Source organism: Antennarius striatus, chromosome 5, assembly GCF_040054535.1.
Source record: "Antennarius striatus isolate MH-2024 chromosome 5, ASM4005453v1, whole genome shotgun sequence".
Classification (NCBI taxonomy): Eukaryota; Metazoa; Chordata; class Actinopteri; order Lophiiformes; family Antennariidae; genus Antennarius; species Antennarius striatus.
Genome location: NC_090780.1, coordinates 22,159,541 through 22,180,712, shown reverse-complemented (window position 1 = coordinate 22,180,712; position 21,172 = coordinate 22,159,541). Strand labels below are relative to the sequence as shown.

Here is a 21,172-nt window from a genome sequence, read left to right as displayed (position 1 = left end):
TTCCTCCTTTCCTGGGTAGCCGTGCTCACCAAGCTCGCTGGCTCGATACGTGGCACAGTGTCTTTTTGTCTGCCCACATAAATGATTCAGTGGCATATTGAAATTACAGTGTGGGCTCTTCTGCTAAAATTGCAAAGGAGTTTTTGGAGACTCATACCAAATGTTGGATACACAGAATAAACTGAGCACTTGAGGCAAGAGGACTTTGTGTTTTGAGATGTTTAACAAATTTATTCATCACAAAGTTTAATTGTCACATAGTCACGCTTCTGATGTTTTACTGCTCGACGTTTAAACATGATCTGTTTGGAAATTTAATTTGTCCTTGTTAAAAAGTTGCTGAGAGAGTCAGCAGCTCCTCGTGAACATTTTGATCCTTCCGTTTAGATGTGTTATAATCAACCACAGAGAATGAAGAATGAATAAATTTGCCTCATTGCTTAAAAAATATGAGTAAAAAGACTTTGTGGCTTTTTACTTCAGATTTTATTTCCTTCCTTACCCTTACTTCATCGCCTACTTTCACCTTTGGACTAACTCATGCCAAGATTACACCTAATGTTCTGAAAGCTGACACTTTTCACAGCATTTGCAGAGGCTAAATGTGGTACGTTTCAGCCAAAGTACTTGTTATATGGCTGACGGGTTCATAAATGTCTCTCTCTCTTCTTTTCAAGCAAGCAAGCATGAATCGGTGCGTCAGCCTGAGCACCTCCGAGGACAGACCGTCCAAAAGCACGTCTCCCCCTCCCCACCCATTTAAAGAATAGTCTATCTTCCATCTGTCTCTATGACAACCACTTTTTTTTTTCTTCTTCTGACCTGGTGTATGAATGAGTTTGTTCTGAGCTCACAGAAACATATATATAGTTTAGGGAAGAACTTTGGTTTTGGCAAATAAACTATGGTTTGGTTGGGCAACCAGAAGACTTTGTTGATGTGAGGGAATAGATTGTGGTTGGGGGTTAATAAGAGGCCAATGGTAAGTGCACGTCTGTGATGGGATGGGAAGGGACAGGAACCCCAGTCTTTTGTGTTGAAGCCAGGCTTCTTGTGTTCCCGCTCGTCATCCCGCCATCCGCACCCTTGAGCTGACAGCTTGCTTAGTGAAAACTGCTTTTTGGATGTAGCTTTGGAAACCTCTACCCCCACACATTTCTCATTTCAAATCAGTGTGGGCTTTCCCAACCATTTCTATAACTTTCTGAAATCGACTATCTGACATTCACACACGTCTCAAGTTGTGATTGGCAAGGCGAGGTAAGGTGAGAGTTGAGGACTGAATTTTTTCTCTCAAGGTCTTTTCTTTCCAGTCTTTAAGCAAACACTGCACGGATTTCTTCCAGGAGAAAAAGTCTGTAAATTTGTGCCATTTATGCTTTCAACGATATCAGACCTCTTCCTCCCTATGACAACTGTCTTTTATTTGTCAAAATCCAATCCACTGTAGGGTCAAAAAGAGCATCCAGTGTAATACGAAGCAATCTAAATACAATATAATGCAATCTAATAAACTAATCCCCCTTGCTTTCCCTATCTGTGAGTTTACAGGCGGTGTGGGATGATGGGTATGTCCTGTCACTCAGTGATGAAGATGTTTGAGGGACACACCACCTGCTGTAGTGACGGATTCTTCCAAACATTGGATGGTTGTTTCAAATTCATGCCTAGAAGCAGAACAACCTCAATCTTCTTCTGTCAGGCACTGGATTGCCCTCTGGAGTTATTGGAATTCACGGCTGCCGTGTGCTTCAGACAAAGTCTGGTAGAGACAACAGAGCCAGTCAGATTCCAGCTGTAGTTTTGTGCTTGGGTAAACCAAAACGAATCTGACGACGACTTTCAGTTTCTGCGAGTCTGCCAGAATGAAAAACGTTGAGTTTTTTCACAAATGTGATCAGTATGTCTGAAGTTCTTTAAGTATATCTCACCCGCGATGTGTCGGAGCACCTCGGTGTCATGCTGCTCAAAAGGAGTTGCTAACTTCTCATAAATAATGAATGAGCACCAACTGTTTGTCTTCAGAATTTGTCTACAAGTGATGTAAGTGTCTCACTCAAGGGTGTTGTTGACGAAAGAGGGAGGAATCTACTCCACAAGTGAACCTCTCCCACCTGTGGGCCAGCTGTTCTCAGTAAAGTGTTTGCTCATCCTTGTTGTATCAATGAATTTAACCAGTCTGCACAGATATTGTGGTTGTTCTGAAAAGAACACATGTAGCTGCAAGGAGTCGTTCTACCTGTGAATGCAAATGAGCTCCACTTGCCACACTCTATGGGAGTGCTGTATGACTTGCAAGCTTAAGGGCAAGGGGAAAAAAACACACAAAAAACTCATTATAGAACCAGTGAGGCAAGGCTTAATATTGTTTTGACTGAACCGTAGTTATCAGTAGGTCACCGTGATGAAGCTCAGTCAGAACAGCACGCTCTGAATGAGGAAAGGCAATCACCGGGTGGAGGACAGATTTATACGCAGGCAGAGATATTCTTCATTCTGAACTGACAAAATGAGGGATTCACAATAGGACCTGGAGCCGTAGAAAACAGCTAATGAGCTGACATGATTCCCACTGCCCCCCAACCACCACCCCCACGCCCTAACCCCCACTGAAAGCCTTGTCTTGGGCAGAGCCGAGGTGAGCAAGAGGTTCAGTGTTTGCTCCAACACATTCCATGACGCAGCCTGTCAGCGCCAGCAGGGCAAAGGGGTAATTAAATGTTTTTCTTGCAAATGTTGGATGAATGAATGTTTTCTGCTTCTTGGATGTTTATTTCTGTGAACAGAGGAGGACAATGTGCCCAATAAGGCTACACTGCCCTAGTCAAGCTGACGTTTCACCCTTGAGAAAAAACATTACTTTTTCATGTTTTTGAATACAGAGAGTAGACTTCTGCATGCATTATTTCCCATACAGTATTATAGGACTAAGCACTGCCTAAATGATCCAGCAGCATTACAGTGTAGTAAATGGAGAACATTTTAAAATCACATCCTTCATGATTTGTGTGGGGGTTTACTCCTGATAACCTGACTTCCTCTTACTGCCCCGCTGAACCTGAAATTTTAATTGCCCACATATGTACATGAAAAATAGTGCGAATGTGTCCAGTGATGTTCTTTAATACAGCGGGGAACTTTCCAGTGTTTTCCTCTCTATTCCAACTCAAATCCTTTGATGATGTTATAGAAATACAGTATGACTGCAACATGTTTCTGAACACTATTATTACTAATAATAGTGAACACTAATATTAATAATTACTTTATAACTATTGACTATTAATATGCACAAAAACCTTTTGGTCTGTCTATATTTTGGCTGTACTTTTCATAACCGATAAAACATATAAGATGATAAAAGATAAAATTTTCTACAACTTTTCTGTGATCAACAATACATTAACTTCTCATCTAATTATGTATGTTCACTTTCGTGGTTTTTTTTTTTCTCCCCCCACTCCTCTCTCGGACAGCACTTCCATTTAATGTCATGAATACATTTAATTTACGGCAAACATTTTGACTGATGTCAGCATTGCCGCACTGTAATTATGACGTCAGCGCGTGGGTCGAGGTGAGATCTGTCAAATCTCTCTCGTAGTTATTAAAATAGCTCCGAAATATCCGTCCAGACTTTTAAACCGACTCGCGCTCTGATTGGCTGGATGGCGGTCACGTGGGGCGGTGCAGTCAGTCGCTGTGCCGTGCCTCGAGCCAGCGCTGAGTGGAGCCTGTCTGCCAACAGCTTCAGCAGCGGCTCTATCTGGAACCCACTACACTCACTGACAATTAAAGGAGGCCCCTTTTTCTTCTTATTTCCGAGGATTATACTTCACCATGGGCGACAAAAAGAGCCCTACCAGGTAATACCATCACCCTCTGTCGTTTTTTGGTTGTTTTGTCCGTTCTGGGATCGATATTTGGATGCGTCTTCCTCACAGAGGGATCGTTTCTCCCTTTTTCAGTTGGTACACCAGAGCTAGCCAGAATAGTGCAGTCACTATGGCGGCTTCTCCGCTCCTTATAACCCAGTCACTTAAACAGACAAAGGGATTTTTTTCTGAGGATACGCCTGGCATTCCCTGAAACGCTTTTGCGTCTCCATGAAGCCTTTCGGAGAGTCAATGTCGAAATGGACGTTGTTTGATATTGGTTTCGTTAGCCGACATGCTAAAGCTTTGATGCCGAAAATTTTAGCAACGCTCGCTCGCCTGCTAGCCTCTCGTTAGCTGCCGATACAATCGGACGGTGTGGAGCTTCTCCTCTGTTGGGATTTCTGATCCGAAACGAGCTCTACTCGCCGGGACTCGAACCCAATATTAATGACAACACCCCTCCCCGCTCGTTTGTGCTTTAACAAGTAGCTCATGTATTACACCGCCTTCTTGTGTTTCTCGCAGTCTCCCCCTTTTTTTTTTTTTTTCTGAAGTGATGAATGATGTTGGAGATATTTCAAAAACTAACTTGACCTTAATATTTGTCTTTAAATCCAAAAGGCCAAAAAGACAAGCCAAACAGACAGCTGATGACGGCTACTGGGACTGTAGCGTCTGCACCTTCAGGAACACCGCCGAGGCTTTCAAATGCAGCATCTGCGATGTGAGGAAGGGCACATCCACAAGGTAACGTAGCTCTCTCTCCCTCTCTCTCCCTCTCTCTCTCCCTCTCTCTCTCTCCCTCTTCCTCTCTCTCCCTCTTCCTCTCTCTCGTCTGATCGTCTCGCTTTCCTCCTGCTGCATCGCAATTTGTTGGGAAGTTTGATCGACATCCTATTTGTCTGTGGGCGAATGGAGAGGTTGATGATGGTCAGTTCCAATCGCTGTCTGGGTTATCCATAGTTTCTCATTCTGTGCGACTCATGTTGCATCGCTTCTTTCTTTCTTTTTTTTGCATTCATCTGGCTGCTTCACTAGTCTGAAGGGTGGGTGGTTGGGGGTGGGGGGTGGTATTAGAGAAGAGGGACCATACTTCATGATGGCTGTACAGCTCCAGTGCATCAACAGAGCAGCAATGGAAGGGAAGATTTTTTCCCCCCCACTGGAGTAAAACAAGTGTGTGCATCTCCTACCTGTAGGATCGCAGAGGTTCTCTGTATAATTGGGACTCAGATTTATCGCCTGGATGTCCAGCTTAAAATGTGATTGGATGTGTTTTGGATGGATGTGTACCTATGTTCACCATTTTCTCTCCCTTTGCTGCGGAAATTCTTAAAAAAAAAAAAATAGTAGTTTGCATTTGTCAGTGAGAAAAATATTTCAATTCTCAATCTACTCCAAATAACCTTTGTTGCTGAAGCTGTTTACAAGTGAATTCCCTCATGCTTTTGCTCAGAATTTCTTGACAGATTAATCATTTCAGCATTTTATAGCAACAGGCTTATACACCCCCCGCCCCCCCTCGACATTTCCCCTGAGCTTAACTCAAAGTGCATTTGTGTGATGTCAGCAGAGGACGGCGTCTTATGGGAAACGCAGATTAACTCACCCCGTATCTCGAATATCGCGACGGGATTCCCTTTTGGGTTTGTGTGCAGTGACGCTGCCTCTTTCTGTTCAGGGGAATGTTTTTGATGAGAAGTTGAGTGTGCTACGGTATGACTTTGTTTACTTGTGGCATCAGTTGCAATGATGAGACGGAGAGGTAGATGAGTCATTTGTGGGTTTGTTCACAAGTCCCTCGCACAGCCTTTTCCAGCTGTGGTTTTACTATGAGTGGCTTGGCTGACACCCCTCACGAACCACAAGCGGGGAGATCATTCTTGATGCTGGTTTACTGAGAATCCAAAACACTGAGCTCAGTCTCAACTATCTGGCTCCCTTTCTCTATGACCTTTCTTCTAGCAGTGTGTAGTATAAGTCCACAGCTGATGATGCAGACGGAGCCTGCAGCAGGAAAGCAAGAAGCAGGGAGAGACGAGCATGTTCTTGCCGTTCTGCACACATCGCTTTGGTAACAGCCCAGTTGCCTCTTTCTGGTAAATTGGAGAACATGATATCACCGAAGTCCCTGTCACACGTTCTTGTTTGATCTGAATCGTTGATCTTTGATTAAGACGGTTGTGTAGTTATGGGGCTGCCTCTTATTCTAATGAGGACTAATTAGCTGTCTTTTCTTCACTGTTTGATCTATTACAGCAAAGCATGGAACGGAGGAACATGCTCTCAGCTAAATGACTCACACTTATGGCTACGTTTGGATTTTCTGCTGCTTTTATTGTCAGGCTCTGCTTTGAATGCACTTTTATTCAGAACAAAACTAATTAGTTGGCGTTCGCTGGTAGGAATCAAAACCACCGTCCTCAATTTTGCAGATTGATTCATATTGTCAGGTTGGTGTTTCCTAAGTTGAGCTAGGTATTGATGTGTGCAGTTATAGGGTGATGTAAATGAATTTTGAAATGACTTGTTCTGGGTGTTGTGAATGTCTGGAAGTTGCCTCTTTCAACACATTTCTTCTTTGCTGTCCCCGAACATAGCATTATTTTCCTCTGTACTTCCACCTCACTGAAGATAATAATTCCATCCCTCACATTTGCGACTGAAGTACTGAGTCATCACCTGTTTCTACAGGTGTTCATGGGAAACACACCATTAACACAATCTTTGGTAATTGGCAGACAGAACCATACACTGCAGCAAAGCTTGAATCACACTTTGTCCACTGCCAGTGGTAGGTATGCTAGTTATCTATGCGCTATGCAGCCATGATTTGTGCAAATTGAGGCAAGAATGTGTGTTAACAAGAGCAGAATTCTGGTGGCGTCATCAGCATTCAGGGAGAGGCCCGATCTCCCCATGCAAGTGTAGCCTAACAAACCTGTTGACCCTGTCTTGCTTGGCAATGTAGCATGATATCTAAGTTGGCTAAATCTATCAGTCGCTGACTCTTAAACAAGAAAGCACTCAGCTTTTTTTTACACCTGACCTCACCGCTCATTTAAAAGTCCAAGTAGCCAAAGTGTCTATCCCGCTGTATTCAGTGGCCACTTCTTTGGTAATTAGAGAGGAGGGTTGCATTAGAATCCTCTGCTATCATGTTGAAATGTTTCTGGCATCTGAGCCTGATCACTTTGTGAATGTGACACCGGGTTGTTGTACATCGGTTTGCTTTGTGATGGTGTTTGCTATGCACCTCTGTCAGCCCCCAGGCCCAGGGAGAAACCATTAGGAGCCCTCTAAAGTTGATTGATGGTGGGGATCACAGGAAGTCTTGAGGTACCGCAGTCTTTGACTGCTGTGCCGTTGTATGTGTGTGCTGCTCCTCTGTTGTCAACCATTTCAAGTAGCTTCCATCTGTGCTTTATATAAAGCAGAACAAACGGGTGTGACTCGAATGTTAGTGAAATGCGAGGCTCCGGCTAAATTAAATAAAATAACTTACACAATTTATCTGACGCTCAGGCTGAGGGAAGGACACAAATGCATTGCAGCTGATACACAAATGTACGCAGCAATATGAGATGTATGAGTTGATTTAAGGCCATTGTTAATGTAACACACTTCTGTATGAATAAATCTTTATGCAAACACAGTTTGAATAGAAATTGGATCAATGTTCAGACAATATTGTTTTGTTATATGTAACATGCAGCACATGTAGACAGACAAAGAAGTTAAATTGAGGTCTAATCTTCATTTTTTCCGGTCAACTCAACGTGTGGTGGATTCCACATTACTCAGTAAATTGAAGATTAGCACTCACTCCTGATAAGGTATAAAAAGTTTGATAATGAAGTGTCACCCTTTATAAAGTCAGAGGTAATTTTATTGAGTATGGTTTATAGCATACCTGTTACACAGCCTTTTATTACACTCAGGTAACAAGTGAGGAAGCTGTAGATAACAAGTCAGTTTTTAAATCACCTGTGGCTTGTACAGAGATGTCATGCAAATATTTCCGTAAATATAAAGGAATTTAAGGTCACACCAATTCCTGATCACTGTTTGCTGGTTACTGTAAGTTGTTTTTTGTCTTTAGAGTTGAGTCAGTAGCTTTGTAATAAAACCACACGGGGAAACCCATAAATTCACAGATTATTAAAGATGGAAGGAGGATCGATCAGCAGAAACACAGAGGATAAGACTTCAAGAACACACAGTTCTAGAGTCATAAGTTGCAGCGAGGCTGAAAAAGTAAAAGTGCATCACTTTCTTTGTTTAAGCGTGAGGCTGTGCAATTATTGGAAAATGATTAAAGTGTGTCTGTGTTTGTGTGTGTGCACACCTCTTATTTCTCAGTGATGGAATGGAGTCATTATAATCCATGGATTCCTCTGCTGTCACATTAAGGCAAATTGTCTAGGATAATGGAATTACATAAGAGGGACATGCTGGTGCTTAATTTATATCTGTTCTCCCCCCCTGCCCTCACATCAGCCCCCCCGAGAGGAAACTGCTTTTGCTTATCCAGCATTATCAGCATCTGCACTAAACCCTTAAGCACGCGTGCGTAACTCTAATCTTTACATGTTAATGGATGGATTTAAAAGTTCTTAATTACTTCATGGGATGCAGCATAGTGAGAGTGATTAAATACAGTAGCCAATTTGGCAATCTGACAAAACAGAAATGTTGAGAGAGAGCCGTTGAATCGGGGTTCTTCCCACTCAGCAAAAAAAGATGAATGTGACAGCGAAAGGAAAATGCATAAAAAAAGGCATATGAGGACAAAGAGAGGGGCGGGGAGCGAGTGTTGGTGCGGCGTCACAGCTACCCGACAAGTGAGGATAGGACGAGGGCAAAGGAGGACAAAGACAGAAACGGCAGGCAAGGGACAAGAGAGGAGTGTAGTGTCTGGACAGTTGTGTGTGTGTGTGTGTGTGTGTGTGTGTGTGTGTGTGTGTGTGTGTGTGTGTGTGTGTGTGTGTGTGTGTGTGTGTGTGTGTGTCTGTGGAAGGAAGGCGGCATGAATGGCTGCGAGGGGGATGTGCTCACTCAAGCAAGAGTCTCCGGGGGCCGAAGCAGAACGAAGCACATCATTACCAAGGGAGGGAGAGCGCTCGACTGGACAGGCGCTTCTGTTTCCACCAGCACCACCATTCATGCATGGGAGAAAGAAAAGCGCTGTCTGATAAGTCATTCGCTCCAGATGAGATGACGATGGACTGTTTTCTGCAGTTAAAGCAGATTTAAGAAACTTTTGGGAATGTGTTGCTTAAGGGTTTTGATCCTGTTACCTTAAGGTTTGTCTAAGGATTGTGTCATTTGAATGTTAGATGGCACACGTTTGCAACGCGGTATTGCCAGAGATCATAGAGATTAGTGTCATCAATTCAGTGTATGACTAAATGTGGAATAAGGTCACAGTGTCCCCTACTGCTGCTGAGATAAGGCCTTGAATAATGGCCAGAATAGAACATTATGCTGTCACAGTAGCTGACTGTCAACCTTTTGTTCATAAAGTGTCATTATTTCATCATTTTAACCTTTGTCCAAAAGAATGGCCTTTACCTTTGACTACCAAATTCTATTTAGTTCATCCTCTAGTCTAAGTGGATATTTGTGGAAAATATTAGTAGGCTAGTATCAACGCTATTGGTGAAAACTCATTAGCCTGTCCCACTGCAAAGTTCTCATACCAGTTACCATCAGGGAATTCGGAGGCTTCATACGTGCGTTCTTTTGGATTTGAAGCTATTAGATTCACACCCAATGTCAATGGTAGAAAACCAGTAGTGCCTGTTGTGAAGGTGCAGCCCGATGGTGGTTTATCGAGGACATTCGAACCAGGTTCTGTTTTTATTCAAGCAAATTGACAAGGAGATGACAGAATGGTGACGGAGGTGACTGGGACATGTGCCAGAACTTCCAGCGGGAAATAGGGTGAAGAGGGGTGAAGAAGACCTACTTAAAGCCGGTGGAAATGGGGCACATGCATGGAATAAATGATGAGAGAGCAGGGAAGAAGACAAAGACAATGATGGAGGGGCAACATCGGAGCAAAACAAATGAGTTGAGCTGCGTGACAGAGTGCTGCTAATGGAGGGAACTCATTCGTGCTTAGTGCCTTTGCAATGACGCGTTGCCAGTTTGTCTTGTGCCAGACATTTCTAGGCTCGAAGGACATTCATTTGAATGGAACGGTCTGCGGTGGCCAAGGGGGGCAAACGTGCTACAACTTAAGAAAATGTCTTAATCAGTTTGACAAAGGAACACGCTACTAAAACACCTCACAAACACACGAAGAAAATATGCCCTAAAAGCAGTTTGATGATTATAAGGTTATATTTTTTGTAATTTAAGGTTAGATATTTTTTGAAATTTTTTTAAATTGAGCTAATGGATAAATAAAGTCTTCTGGAAAACTGTCATTGTGTTGTGGCGTTTGCAGCATGCTTGCACCTGTTCAGCCTAAAGACTGACCATTTCTTCTTGCTTACAGCATACGCATCACTCAAATACATGAAATTTGAAGCTGTCAGATTTCGCTGAATCCGTTGGCTCTGTATAATGGGAACTAAATGTCATGCCTGGCTGTTGTTTAAGGGTGTGTAGGTGATCCATGGGAACACCTAAAAAGACTCAAAGGAAGGCTTGTTGAGAATCCGCTGTCCCCCATGAGGAGTCTATGTTGGAGGTGTTAGAGAAGGAGGAGTGACCGGAACATAAAGCCCTTAAAAGTTCTGCCTTGAAGGGACTTACAAAGGGATAAATGCTTAAAGCCTCTGGTGGGCAGCGGAACTGAAATGAGCATCACTGTAGCCCCAGGCTGCTCTTCAGGTGATCCCTTATGCAACCGCCACAACACACTCACTCACAGATGACTTTACCCCATGGATGGCTTGAGGTGACAGCTCTGCTTCAGACACATCGGACCACAGAGGGGTCTAAAGCTTTCTCACAGGTAGCAGAACTTTCATGGATCGCTGGTATTTGAATTCTTATTGTTAACATGCTGTTAAACGAATGAAGGGGTTTCTTGATGTGCAAGTGATGGAGGTCAATCTTTTTCAGAGTCTGTTCAAGATTGATGATTGTGTCTGAATACATATAAGCCTACAGTGCTGGGTGAGCCCAAAAGCCACTGAGGATATCAGATGATTGTACAGCAGTCAATGTGGAATGCAAAAATTAATACTTGCAAGTGTATGCAAGTCAATGATGACTTGGTTGCACGTATGACATCAGGTGGTGTTGTGATTAAGCTAAAATCACATTATTCTTGCATGCTGGATCTGAGAGATGTGCCCCATGTGGAGGCTGTGGGGGTGTCTCTGCTTCATCAGAGGGAAAACAGGGTCACTGTTGAATGCATTTAAATTAGAGTGCTTTCATGCATTCTTTGTTTGGTCTGGAGTTTCGGCCTTTTTATTTGATCTGGACCAAAAGTGCAGGTGTAACACCTCCCCTAGACCAAAAGGGCCAAATTCGACAACTGGACTTGGGTCAGCCAAAACAGGTGGTTTTGGTCTGGATCAAATTGAATCATAGTTTGGTTCTTTTCAATGTGAAAATTCTATGGTTCAGCCTTTCTAACCAATTACAGGACATTACAGCAGGTGACTGTAGCCAATAAACCAATGAGGAAGAAGAACAAATTTATTTATTTTTTAACGAGGAGAGAAGAAAAATCAGCACATAGAGAAGTAATTAAACTTCACTTCAACTATTAATTTATTGTCTGGGAGGATGAGACGGAGAAGATCCAAGAGGATGGACCAACACCACTTTCAGATCAAGAAACGTCAACTGTATTATAAAAAGGTGTGACAGAAATGACACGACCAATTGTAAAGATAAAAAGACTGACACTTAGCCCACTCCACCTCACAAGTCTCTCATAAGTAGTCATGGCTTGAAGGATGGCTTACAGTCAGTCTAGCTTTTGCACATGAAACGAAAACTGGCTGCATAAAACATGGAGTGTAAGAAAAACTCAAACTTCGGTCTTTACTTTAAGACTACAAAACACCCTTAAAGTTTAACTGAACAACTTTGTCAGTCATGGAAGACAAGGATACCACGTAGATCGTTCTTTTGCCAAGTTCACAAGGGGATTGGGTGATGCTAAGTGGTCTGAGCTCTTCAGTGGGCCGTACGTGGTCTAAGAATACTCTCGGCTGTTGGCTGTCTGGCTCTCCGTCTCCTCCTCACTGTACGCCACTGCATTCACTCAGCCTGGCAGGAAATAATTGCTTGTCCTCCACACAGCACTTCAAATAAAAGAGCTGTGTTAATGAGGGCTTTCCTGCGTCACTCTATCACCCTCTCCATTGCTTGCTCACTCCGTTCATTATGTTGGCTCTCAGTGGACTGTTTGGGGCTGATTGTTTTTGCTTTCTCTTGAAAGAGTTCCGTCTGAAATAACAGCCCCCGGCTTTTGCTCCCGGCCAGTGAGATCATCATCGGCCCAGCCGTGGTGTGTTTGTTTCTGGGATGGCTCGGGCTCCATGGAGCAGTCTAACTATGGGTGTCCGACTGAATTAGGAGCTCTTAAGCATGATGATAGTTATTTCAGGTTTATCTGGCAGAGGGAGTTTCAATTCTCCTCCCTCCCCCAGATGTAGGAATTTAGGTACGAGTATCGGACCAGCTGTCAATCATGACATATTGTTGTGTGATGGGGAGGCAATAAGCTCTGAGCCCCTCACAGCGGGAAATGATTTGACAGCGCGGCTTTACACAGTTGATGCACTCACTCACAAAAACAGACACACGCACGCACACACACACACACACACACACCGATTCCCCAGGAATATATTGGCGGCACTGGGATGTTTGAGTAATTTTTGCAATTGGACCATGGGGTTCACTCTTGGACCCGCTCCCAGGATCATTTCCTGTAAGTCTTGTGAAATAAAGATGTTTTTTGTTTTTTTTATTCAATTTGGATGTTAGAAAAATGAAATGGTTGAGTTCTAGAGTCATTTTCAGCAACGATTAAGTGTAATTATTACATTCTGTGTTTAACAACATTGGCGCATCATTCAAATATGAAGAATGTTTTTAAGCACAGGCGGTTTATTCAGGGGAACCCACTATTTTATTAAACTAATGCGTCACTTGCAAGTGATGCTCATATGATGTCGTACAGAATATCCTGTCATGTTGCTGAGCTGCAGAGCTTTGTAAAGCTACGATGGTTGGCCGGTAAATAAATGATGTGACAAAGGGAGCGGTGGTTTTTATCATGCCAGCAGAACCTCACGGCTGATTTACCACTGGCACTGAATCATTCTTAAATGACTGGCGCTGGGTTTTTGGTTTTTTTTTTGTGCCACCGCCACTTCTTCTGACACAAATCTCAGCCTCCTGACCGGGGCTTTGATGCTGCAACAGCCAAAAGAGGCGTGGAGCTTATCAGTCAATCAATCACTTATTCAACACTTACTTGTCTAACTCCTCTCAGCGCTTAACACAATGATTTCTGATCCTGCTGGATTCCGTCTGTGTTCACAATGCATTGGCTCACGGCTGAGTTATGTTGTCAGCGGACGTATTTTGTGGAGCACATAATCAGTAGCTCATCGCTCGCTGCTGCTGCTTTTCTCCTGCAGCCCATGTTGGGGATGTTAGCAGTGGCTCGAGAGTTCACTTGTGCTCAAAGGACCTTGAGGGTGCGACGTGGTTTTATCTGAATTACCTCAGAACAGGAGAAACCAAAGACGAGAGAACGTAGAAGTCTGAGGAGCTTTTCTTTTCAATGTCAAAGTCAGTTGAGCAGAGAAGCATGCAATATCATGTTTGCTCAAAGAAATTTGGTAAATGTTTTACACATCATAGGCCTGCTTTGTCAATACAGGGGTGGGGGTGGGGGGTTCCAAAACTATGAACTGAACGGTATCGCTTCCTAGTTAATTAGTTAGTAATTTGATCACTTGAGAGTTTCAGATTATCCTCAGCCCAGAGGGCGGCTCGCAGCGGGGAGAAGGAGCCGCAGGTGCTCCTCAGCATTCATCACCAACGCATCGCACCCGGTGGCGTATTGATCGAAGCGTAGTGAAAGTATTACGACATGTAGCTCCATTATGTCTCAATTGATTGCCTTCTGATCAGCTGCACCCCCCATGTTCCTTCATCAAGTAATCTCACTTAGCAGCAGAAGGAAGACTACTTGACCTTGGAACCTTGGTGGAACAGCAGAGAAAAAAGTCACAAAATAATTGGGCTATTAAGGCCGTGAAGTGCTAAACAACTAAAAGACGCAAGGACTGAGGGATTGAGCAGTCAGTTGCTGATGATATGCGAAGATGGAAGTCTTGAAACAAGAATAACTGGACCAGCAATGCGCCGCTGCCAAATTGAAACCCTGAGGCTAAAACCACTTAAGCAGCTGTTGAAAACTGCTCTCCCCTGCAAGCCGCAAAAATCAGTGTCATCCGTGTGACATTGTACCAAGCTCCTTTTGTTTTTGCGGTATGCATTTGCCCTCACTTTCATTTCACTAAAGCCCATGGCAAGGTTGGATAAAAAAATTGTCTTCGCTGTGAAGAGCTTTATTATCTTGCCTGATGCTTAGAGGGACGTAATTTCCATTACTTTAAAGACTGCCTACTCAACCACAGGTGTCCTAAAGCGGTCCCAAACATCAAGGGACCCAAACTGTTCCTCAGATATCACAAAAAAGAACTCTGCTTCCAAGACTAAAATTGGGTTCAGAGGAGTTTGGTCCACACGACTCGCCAGTATAACTTGTCCTGAATGAAAGCCCTCCTGACCGTCCATTGAGCGCTGCCAGGCCGTTTGTTTGCCTGCTAAGCTTTTCGAGTGTTTGTGTGTGCTGGGTGTATTTGTGGTTTTGCTTGTCGCATACGCTCGCCCCGGCGCTGAACTGCGATCACCCGTAATGTTGGCTGCTGCTCGGTCTCAGCTGAATAGGAGTCTCTGGAAGTGTGCAGTCAACCCTCGCTCTCCCCCACCCTCCCTAGGGTCCTCTGCTTACCCCCAGATGCTGCCAGCTGGTGTCCATTATGCTGCAGGTGTGCCTGTTGGCTCCGGGAGTCTGACTTTGTTGAGCAATTTGCCTCAGAAGTATAAGCCCTGTTCTTATGTGCAGCTCGCGCACATATATGTAACAGCTCATGCAATGCATGTCTTGTTTTTCAAATGCTACGCTTGACCGGTCGTCCTCATTTGCTAATTTTTTGTTGCTTAAGAATGATCGCCAAAAACGGAGAACGGAGCAGCTGGCTTCACGGTCGCTGGTGAGCTCCAACACGTCCAACTGAATCTCAGTCTGCGACAAATGGGGCCAACCCTGTGGTAATCAGATTAGAAGACATAAGTGATGTGCTGCGAATGCCCCACCTTGTGATCCTGTGCATTCATTTTATTATAGCCGTGAGCTAATGGGATTATCCCTTGAAACAGAGCTGCTCCATCAGGAAGTGGATGCATAAACCTACTTCAGCTGTAACTAGGAGCACCCCCCCCTTTTTTTTTTCCCTCTTCAGGCTATAAGTACAATCACCTGCCTTTGTGGGTCTTGATGTGATGCGTGGTGATAGCCAGTCGCTGCTCCACTGCGAGGCTAATCCATGTTTGTGACTTGGATCTCCTCCACAGGAAACCCAGGATCAATTCCCAGTTGGTTGCCCAGCAGGTGGCCCAGCAATACCCAATGCCGCCCCCGCCAAAGAAAGAGCGGAGGGAGAGGAGCGAACGCACGGACAAGGACCGCCCAGATGGCGAAGGCGAGCGCGCCAACGGAGAGGGACGCCCAGAATGCGAGCGTCCAGAGGGAGTCCGGCCAGAGGGAGACACTCCCGAGAAGGAGAAAAGCGACAAGGAACAGCCAATCAAAGATAAGACAGACACGGAGAAGGACATCAGCCCGGCTGTCACGAAGAAGCCCAGCATCAAAAAGACCAGGTCTGAGTCCGCACCGAGGTCTTGTTTGTGTTTGTGGATGCTGTGGTTGCCGGTGTCGTTCTCACAGGTATGTTTCTGTCCTCCTGCAGACCCAAATCAGACACCCACCAGAGCCCCCCCAGCGACAAACACAGCATACAGTCGGGCAAATCAGCAACCAAGACCAACAAGAACTCTCACATTTCCAGGTGTGTACGAGCCTCTCGCACCGCACGGTTCCTAATGGACCTCACGATTTGGCACTTCTGACAACACCACACTTCATTAAACACTCAAACAGGCACAGGAGTGGGAAACCTCCAATGAATCACCAATGATCTTTTACACTAAACACCCACTCTCACTTACACACACACACTCTCGTTCTGACTGTGCATGCGTCACCCGATGAATTGAGCAGTTTAGCACGACTGCCTCCACAGTACCGTTTCAGACACACATATTGCAGCTATCAAAGTTGTCTATTTAGATTTTTTCTGTCCTGCCACCTCAGGCCCAAACTGAAGAACATCGACCGGAGCACCGCCCAGCAGTTGGCCATCACCGTCGGCAACGTGACGGTGATCATAACAGACTTTAAGGAGAAGACCCGCTCGTCTTCCACGTCCTCGTCCACCATCACATCCAGCGCAGGGTCCGAACAGCAGCACCAGAGCTCCGGCTCCGAGAGCATGGACAAGGGCTCGTCACGCGCCTCCACGCCCAAAGGGGATCTCTCCGTGGGGCACGACGAGTCGTTCTGAGGCCCTCCCCACTCTCACCCTGATCCGCACTCCCCTCCCCCTGCCCCCTCTTCTTCTCGTTTGCCCGCCCCAACGTTTCTGGACACTATGGATCCTATAGGGGGAGAGAATTCACCTGCCCCATCGCTGTCCTGCCTCCATTTCATGACCAACCCTCGGTTTGTTTGAGAGGACTTGGCCGGCTGACAGGAACAGTTGTGGTGCGCCTGCCGGTGAAAACAAACGCCCCACTGAGGAAACTTCTCTGGCGGATATACCGGCGGCACAGGCGAGGCGAGGCAAGCTGGGCTACAAGGGATAACGTCTCCCCCCCTACCCCCCCATCCAGACACTTGTATGTATTGTTTTATATTCGTATGTGGATGTGAGGCCAAGTCGACTTTTCTTTTTGTTTGTTTCTCGTTTGATTTTGTAAAGAAGAACTCTCCGCCGGGCACAATAACCACCATCTTTTCAATAACTTTAAACTATTACTACCCTTATTTATTACCTGTTGCACCTGTATACTTTGATGTTTGGGTTTTTGTTTTGTTTTTTACGTTGAAGCTTGGCTGTGTAACTCTGCCGATCGATCATTCCTTCAGTGTTTTTATTACAGTTTAAAAATGATAGGACAAGACTCGAGTCACACACACAGACGGACACACACACACACACACACACACACACACACACACACACACACACACACACAAACACTGGTGCTAGATACACTGTGAAGCGGTTTTGCAGATTCTGGGTTTGCCCATTCACTCAATGTGACAAAAGTGCTGATGAATCAAATTCTCATTTACTTTTCTCAACGACACTGTCTTACTCTGAACACTGTTGGGACCTCCGCCGGGTCCGTCTACTTATTCTGTACAGGTCGATGTGCATCAGAAGAAGGTCACCTGAAGGTCACACACCTGACTCTTTTTTTCCAACGAGACTGTCAATGATTTTAGTACGCTATAGCAAATCTCTTCTACAATATCTTCTGTCCTTAAATGTACAGTGTAGGCTGTTGTGTAAAACACTAAAAGCTGTTGATATTCTCTGCATTCCGTATTTCCATGTCGGGTTCTCCGGCTGAAGGTGGAGCTGCTCTCCTAGTTCTCGAGCTTCGAGTTTTGTTTTATTTTTGTTGGTGTTTTTTTTTCTGTTGTGACTGAAGGATCTTGGTTCCACTCAGTTCCACTTGGTCAAACCAGCGTGGAACCGTAAAAATAGGCAAGTTGTGTCAAAACTGTTGTGAATCGATTTCATATTTCTTTTTGCGTCATGGTCCCAAAGACACCTGTTTCCAGTGTTCGTTCTTTCAAACCGGACAAATAAGTGCAAAGACGTGCAGAGAGCGACAATTCAATTGACTTTGAAAAAAAATTATAATATTTTTTATTAATTTAAGACTCCTGTCATTGAAGGCAAAAAAAATATCGCAGTAGTTCATAGAACAGAAGCTTTTTTTTCAATTTTTAGAGCCGCCAGGCTCATTTAAGCGTTTTAATTCATTTTCACCGTAGCTGGTACTAGACAAACAAAATAATTTCATTTAAATTGTATGAAATTGTATAAAGAATAAATGTGTATATGATATCTTAGTTTTATTTATTGAAGGACCAAAGGAATTTCATAATGACATGATAAATAGACAGATAAATAACAATTTGAAAATGCAATTATCTAATGTGTGAGATGAATAACAGTTTAAATAAAGACTAATATAATCCATATAAATGGTGTTCTTATTGTCCACTTGTCTCTGTGCGCGGCTGAACCGGGGCAGAGAACTATCATACCGCTGGTGGATCTCGTCTGGTTCAGCGGGCAATAAGAAGCAGCCTGGGTGCAGATGGTCGGCTGAGAAGAGCTCTGGCTTTAGTCACCCGCTCCACCACTACTTTCTTTTCTCTGCTGGACCACCACAGTTCATGTAGCGCCCCTTACTGAGGCCCCCACTCACCAGTTTGAACCACTTCCAGAGCAACTAAAAACCTGGTTAGGTGAGTTATCAGGTCCCCAAAAACACTTTTAGACCTGAGGGAGGGGGGCGGGTTTTGATGTGTGCCAACTTAAAGCTTTTGCAGCGTCACACATGATGATAATCATCTTTTATGTGTGTGAGAAGCAATTTCAGAAGCCCAAGAGATATGTGTTCATAAGTTGTTGTTATTTTCTTTTTCTCTGAAGCTATGGTTAATATGTAATTATGTACTTTAATGCAAACAGATATGGAATCAGTGTTTAAAGTGAGGAAAAGCAATGTGAATAAAACTTTTAAAAAATGGGACAGTGGGGGAAAAAAAAAATCTTTGTCCAATTTTTACTGAGAATAAAAGCCTGCTTTGTAATGCAATTTAACAGAAATGGGCCTAACAAGCCATCTTTTCACCTGCCTTACCTGCAACCACATTCACTTGACTGTGAGTACTCCAACAGAAAGAATTCATTGTTAAATTATTGACGAATGGCCATTTTGCTGAGTATATGAATTATTGCTTGTATATAGAAATTTAAAAAGTGCAAAAGAAAACACTACGACTTGGAGCTGAAGTCTTTTGTTTCCTGTTTCCTTTCCGCGCAAGCAGTTCTGTTCTTGTGTGCGACCAGTAACCTTAATTTACTGTGTAAAGATGGTTACATTTTTTAGCTTTGTTTGTCAGAAACCCAAATATAGAAGGCTTGTTTACTGACTGTATAACCTTTACCGTGAATTAACTATTAAGTGTATTATACAAACTCATTTCTTCCTATAACGATGTCTTGTACAACGCTTTTAAAGTTACTGCTCAGTTTTAAATAAAAAAATGACAAAAAAAAAGTTTTAGGGACAGTACAATAATCCATTCTTTGTTTAATCCAGTTTTTGTTTATTTGTTTATTTGTTTTTTGTTTGTTTTTTTTAACTTATAGCTGATGTGTCATTGTTTCCCCTTGTGAAATGGTCACATTATGTTCCTGGTGTGGAAATGTATGCAGCATTTTCAGCAGCTCACGGCTCCTTGTCTGGCTAATAATGTTAAAATAATACATGTTTCTGGCATGTGCACGAACTTTGCGCTTATAGGCTAAACCTGATCATTTTCTCCGCTTCAAATAGAAATGTCTATTTATGAATTTTGCTTGTAGTTTTTCACAAATAAAATTGTTTAAACTTATCAATTTTCTCGGCTGCTTTCTAATTATTTACCGACACGTGAAAGTTCTCAAGTTCTTCAGAGAGACGTTCATTAAGATCATCCACATCTTTTTTTCAAGACCGGCAGGCTGATCTTAAACTCCTGCACGTCTCGCCATGATGTTTATCCTCTGGTTAGAAGAATCCATAAATAATTGAACAAAGGTCTGGAAGTTTCTTTCCCGTTGTCCGATGGAGTCTTTGAAAAATGATTTTTGTTGATCAAGCAGCTCATGAATCATGGATGGAGGGTAGGTGTCCTCTGTGTGGTTCGCCCTGCTGGTACAAGGAGGCCGGGATAGAGGAGAATCCCTAAACATCACATCAAAGCGAACGCTGTCCGTAATTTAAGATGAAGTGAAAGTAACACCGATCAGCTGTCTGACCGAGACATATAATTAGTTTGGAGTGCAGACAATCCAGTATAATCCAGCAGAAACTCTTCCTGGTTTAAGTAGGAAACTAGTCTATGTGTCACATTTTTGGTTGGAGGAAGAACAGCAGTATTGCTATGATAATTTGAAGATCCATTTTTTTCTTATATTTACTTAAATACTGCAAAGTTATCAATAATAGAGTTCCGCATTGGATGATGTGTGGCTGCCGATCAAATGTTCTCATGGAAATCTAATTGGATCGGCTCTGGCTCTCATTCCTTCGTCCTAGCTGCACTCATCTCCCCCTCCCTTTCCCTTGACTTCGCTCATCGGGTTCTGGCCAAAAATTCACCTCATTAAAAAAAATCCAGCTCGACGGCCAAATCATCAGATGGCGAGCGTGTGCTTGGGAGCTGACGGAGGGAAGCGAGCGTGGAAAAAAATCATTCAGCAGTCATGGAATCATCACCGCCCCACAGATGACTTTGCTGGTTGCACTGTTTGTTTAATCCCTTATGTGCACTTTGCAGCTTTTCCTCTGGGGAATGAAGACCTGCGTGGAAAGAAATAACATCTATGTTTGAGGGTGTTTCTGCAGCCACTTCCTCCGGGGCATCCTCCAGCCTCGATCCTTAACCTCCTCCAGAGCTGTCGGAGCACAGGCACGCTCCCTCTTGGGGGATAAATGAAATATATCATAAAAATAAAATTGTTTTTCAGGTCACTAGCCAAGCAGAAAGGCCAAAACGCCCGACATATAACACAGCTTTGGAACCATTAAATAAAATTGCCGTTCAGTGTGATGTGAGTAAAAACAGTTCGAGTTGGCACCGGCTTCAAAAAGCTCCCTGTTAATTTGTTTGTTGATTAGGTTTCTCGGAAAATATTGCAAAAGTGTATCCAAACAGAGCCGGAAGGATATCGGCCATAAATTAGTGTATTGTTTGGGACACTATGAAAGATTTATGAGGATGAGATGTGGGCCTATATTTTGGTGACAACCCATTTCCTCTCTCTCTCTCTCTCTCTCTCTCTCTCTCTCTCTCTCTCTCTCTCTCTCTCTCTCTCAATTCAAAG

The 21,172-nt window shown here is 43.7% G+C and overlaps 1 protein-coding gene across 1 annotated transcript; it reads left to right on the top strand.

The window, feature by feature from the left end:
* The first annotated feature begins 3,732 nt into the window (after positions 1-3,732).
* rybpb (RING1 and YY1 binding protein b) lies at positions 3,733-19,692 on the top strand. Its single transcript, XM_068316256.1, has 5 exons — positions 3,733-3,866; positions 4,500-4,625; positions 15,510-15,815; positions 15,905-16,003; positions 16,309-19,692. The coding sequence occupies exons 1-5, from the start codon at positions 3,841-3,843 to the stop codon at positions 16,556-16,558; spliced, it is 807 nt and encodes a 268-aa protein (XP_068172357.1). The 5' UTR covers positions 3,733-3,840; the 3' UTR covers positions 16,559-19,692.
* The last annotated feature ends 1,480 nt before the right edge of the window (positions 19,693-21,172 follow it).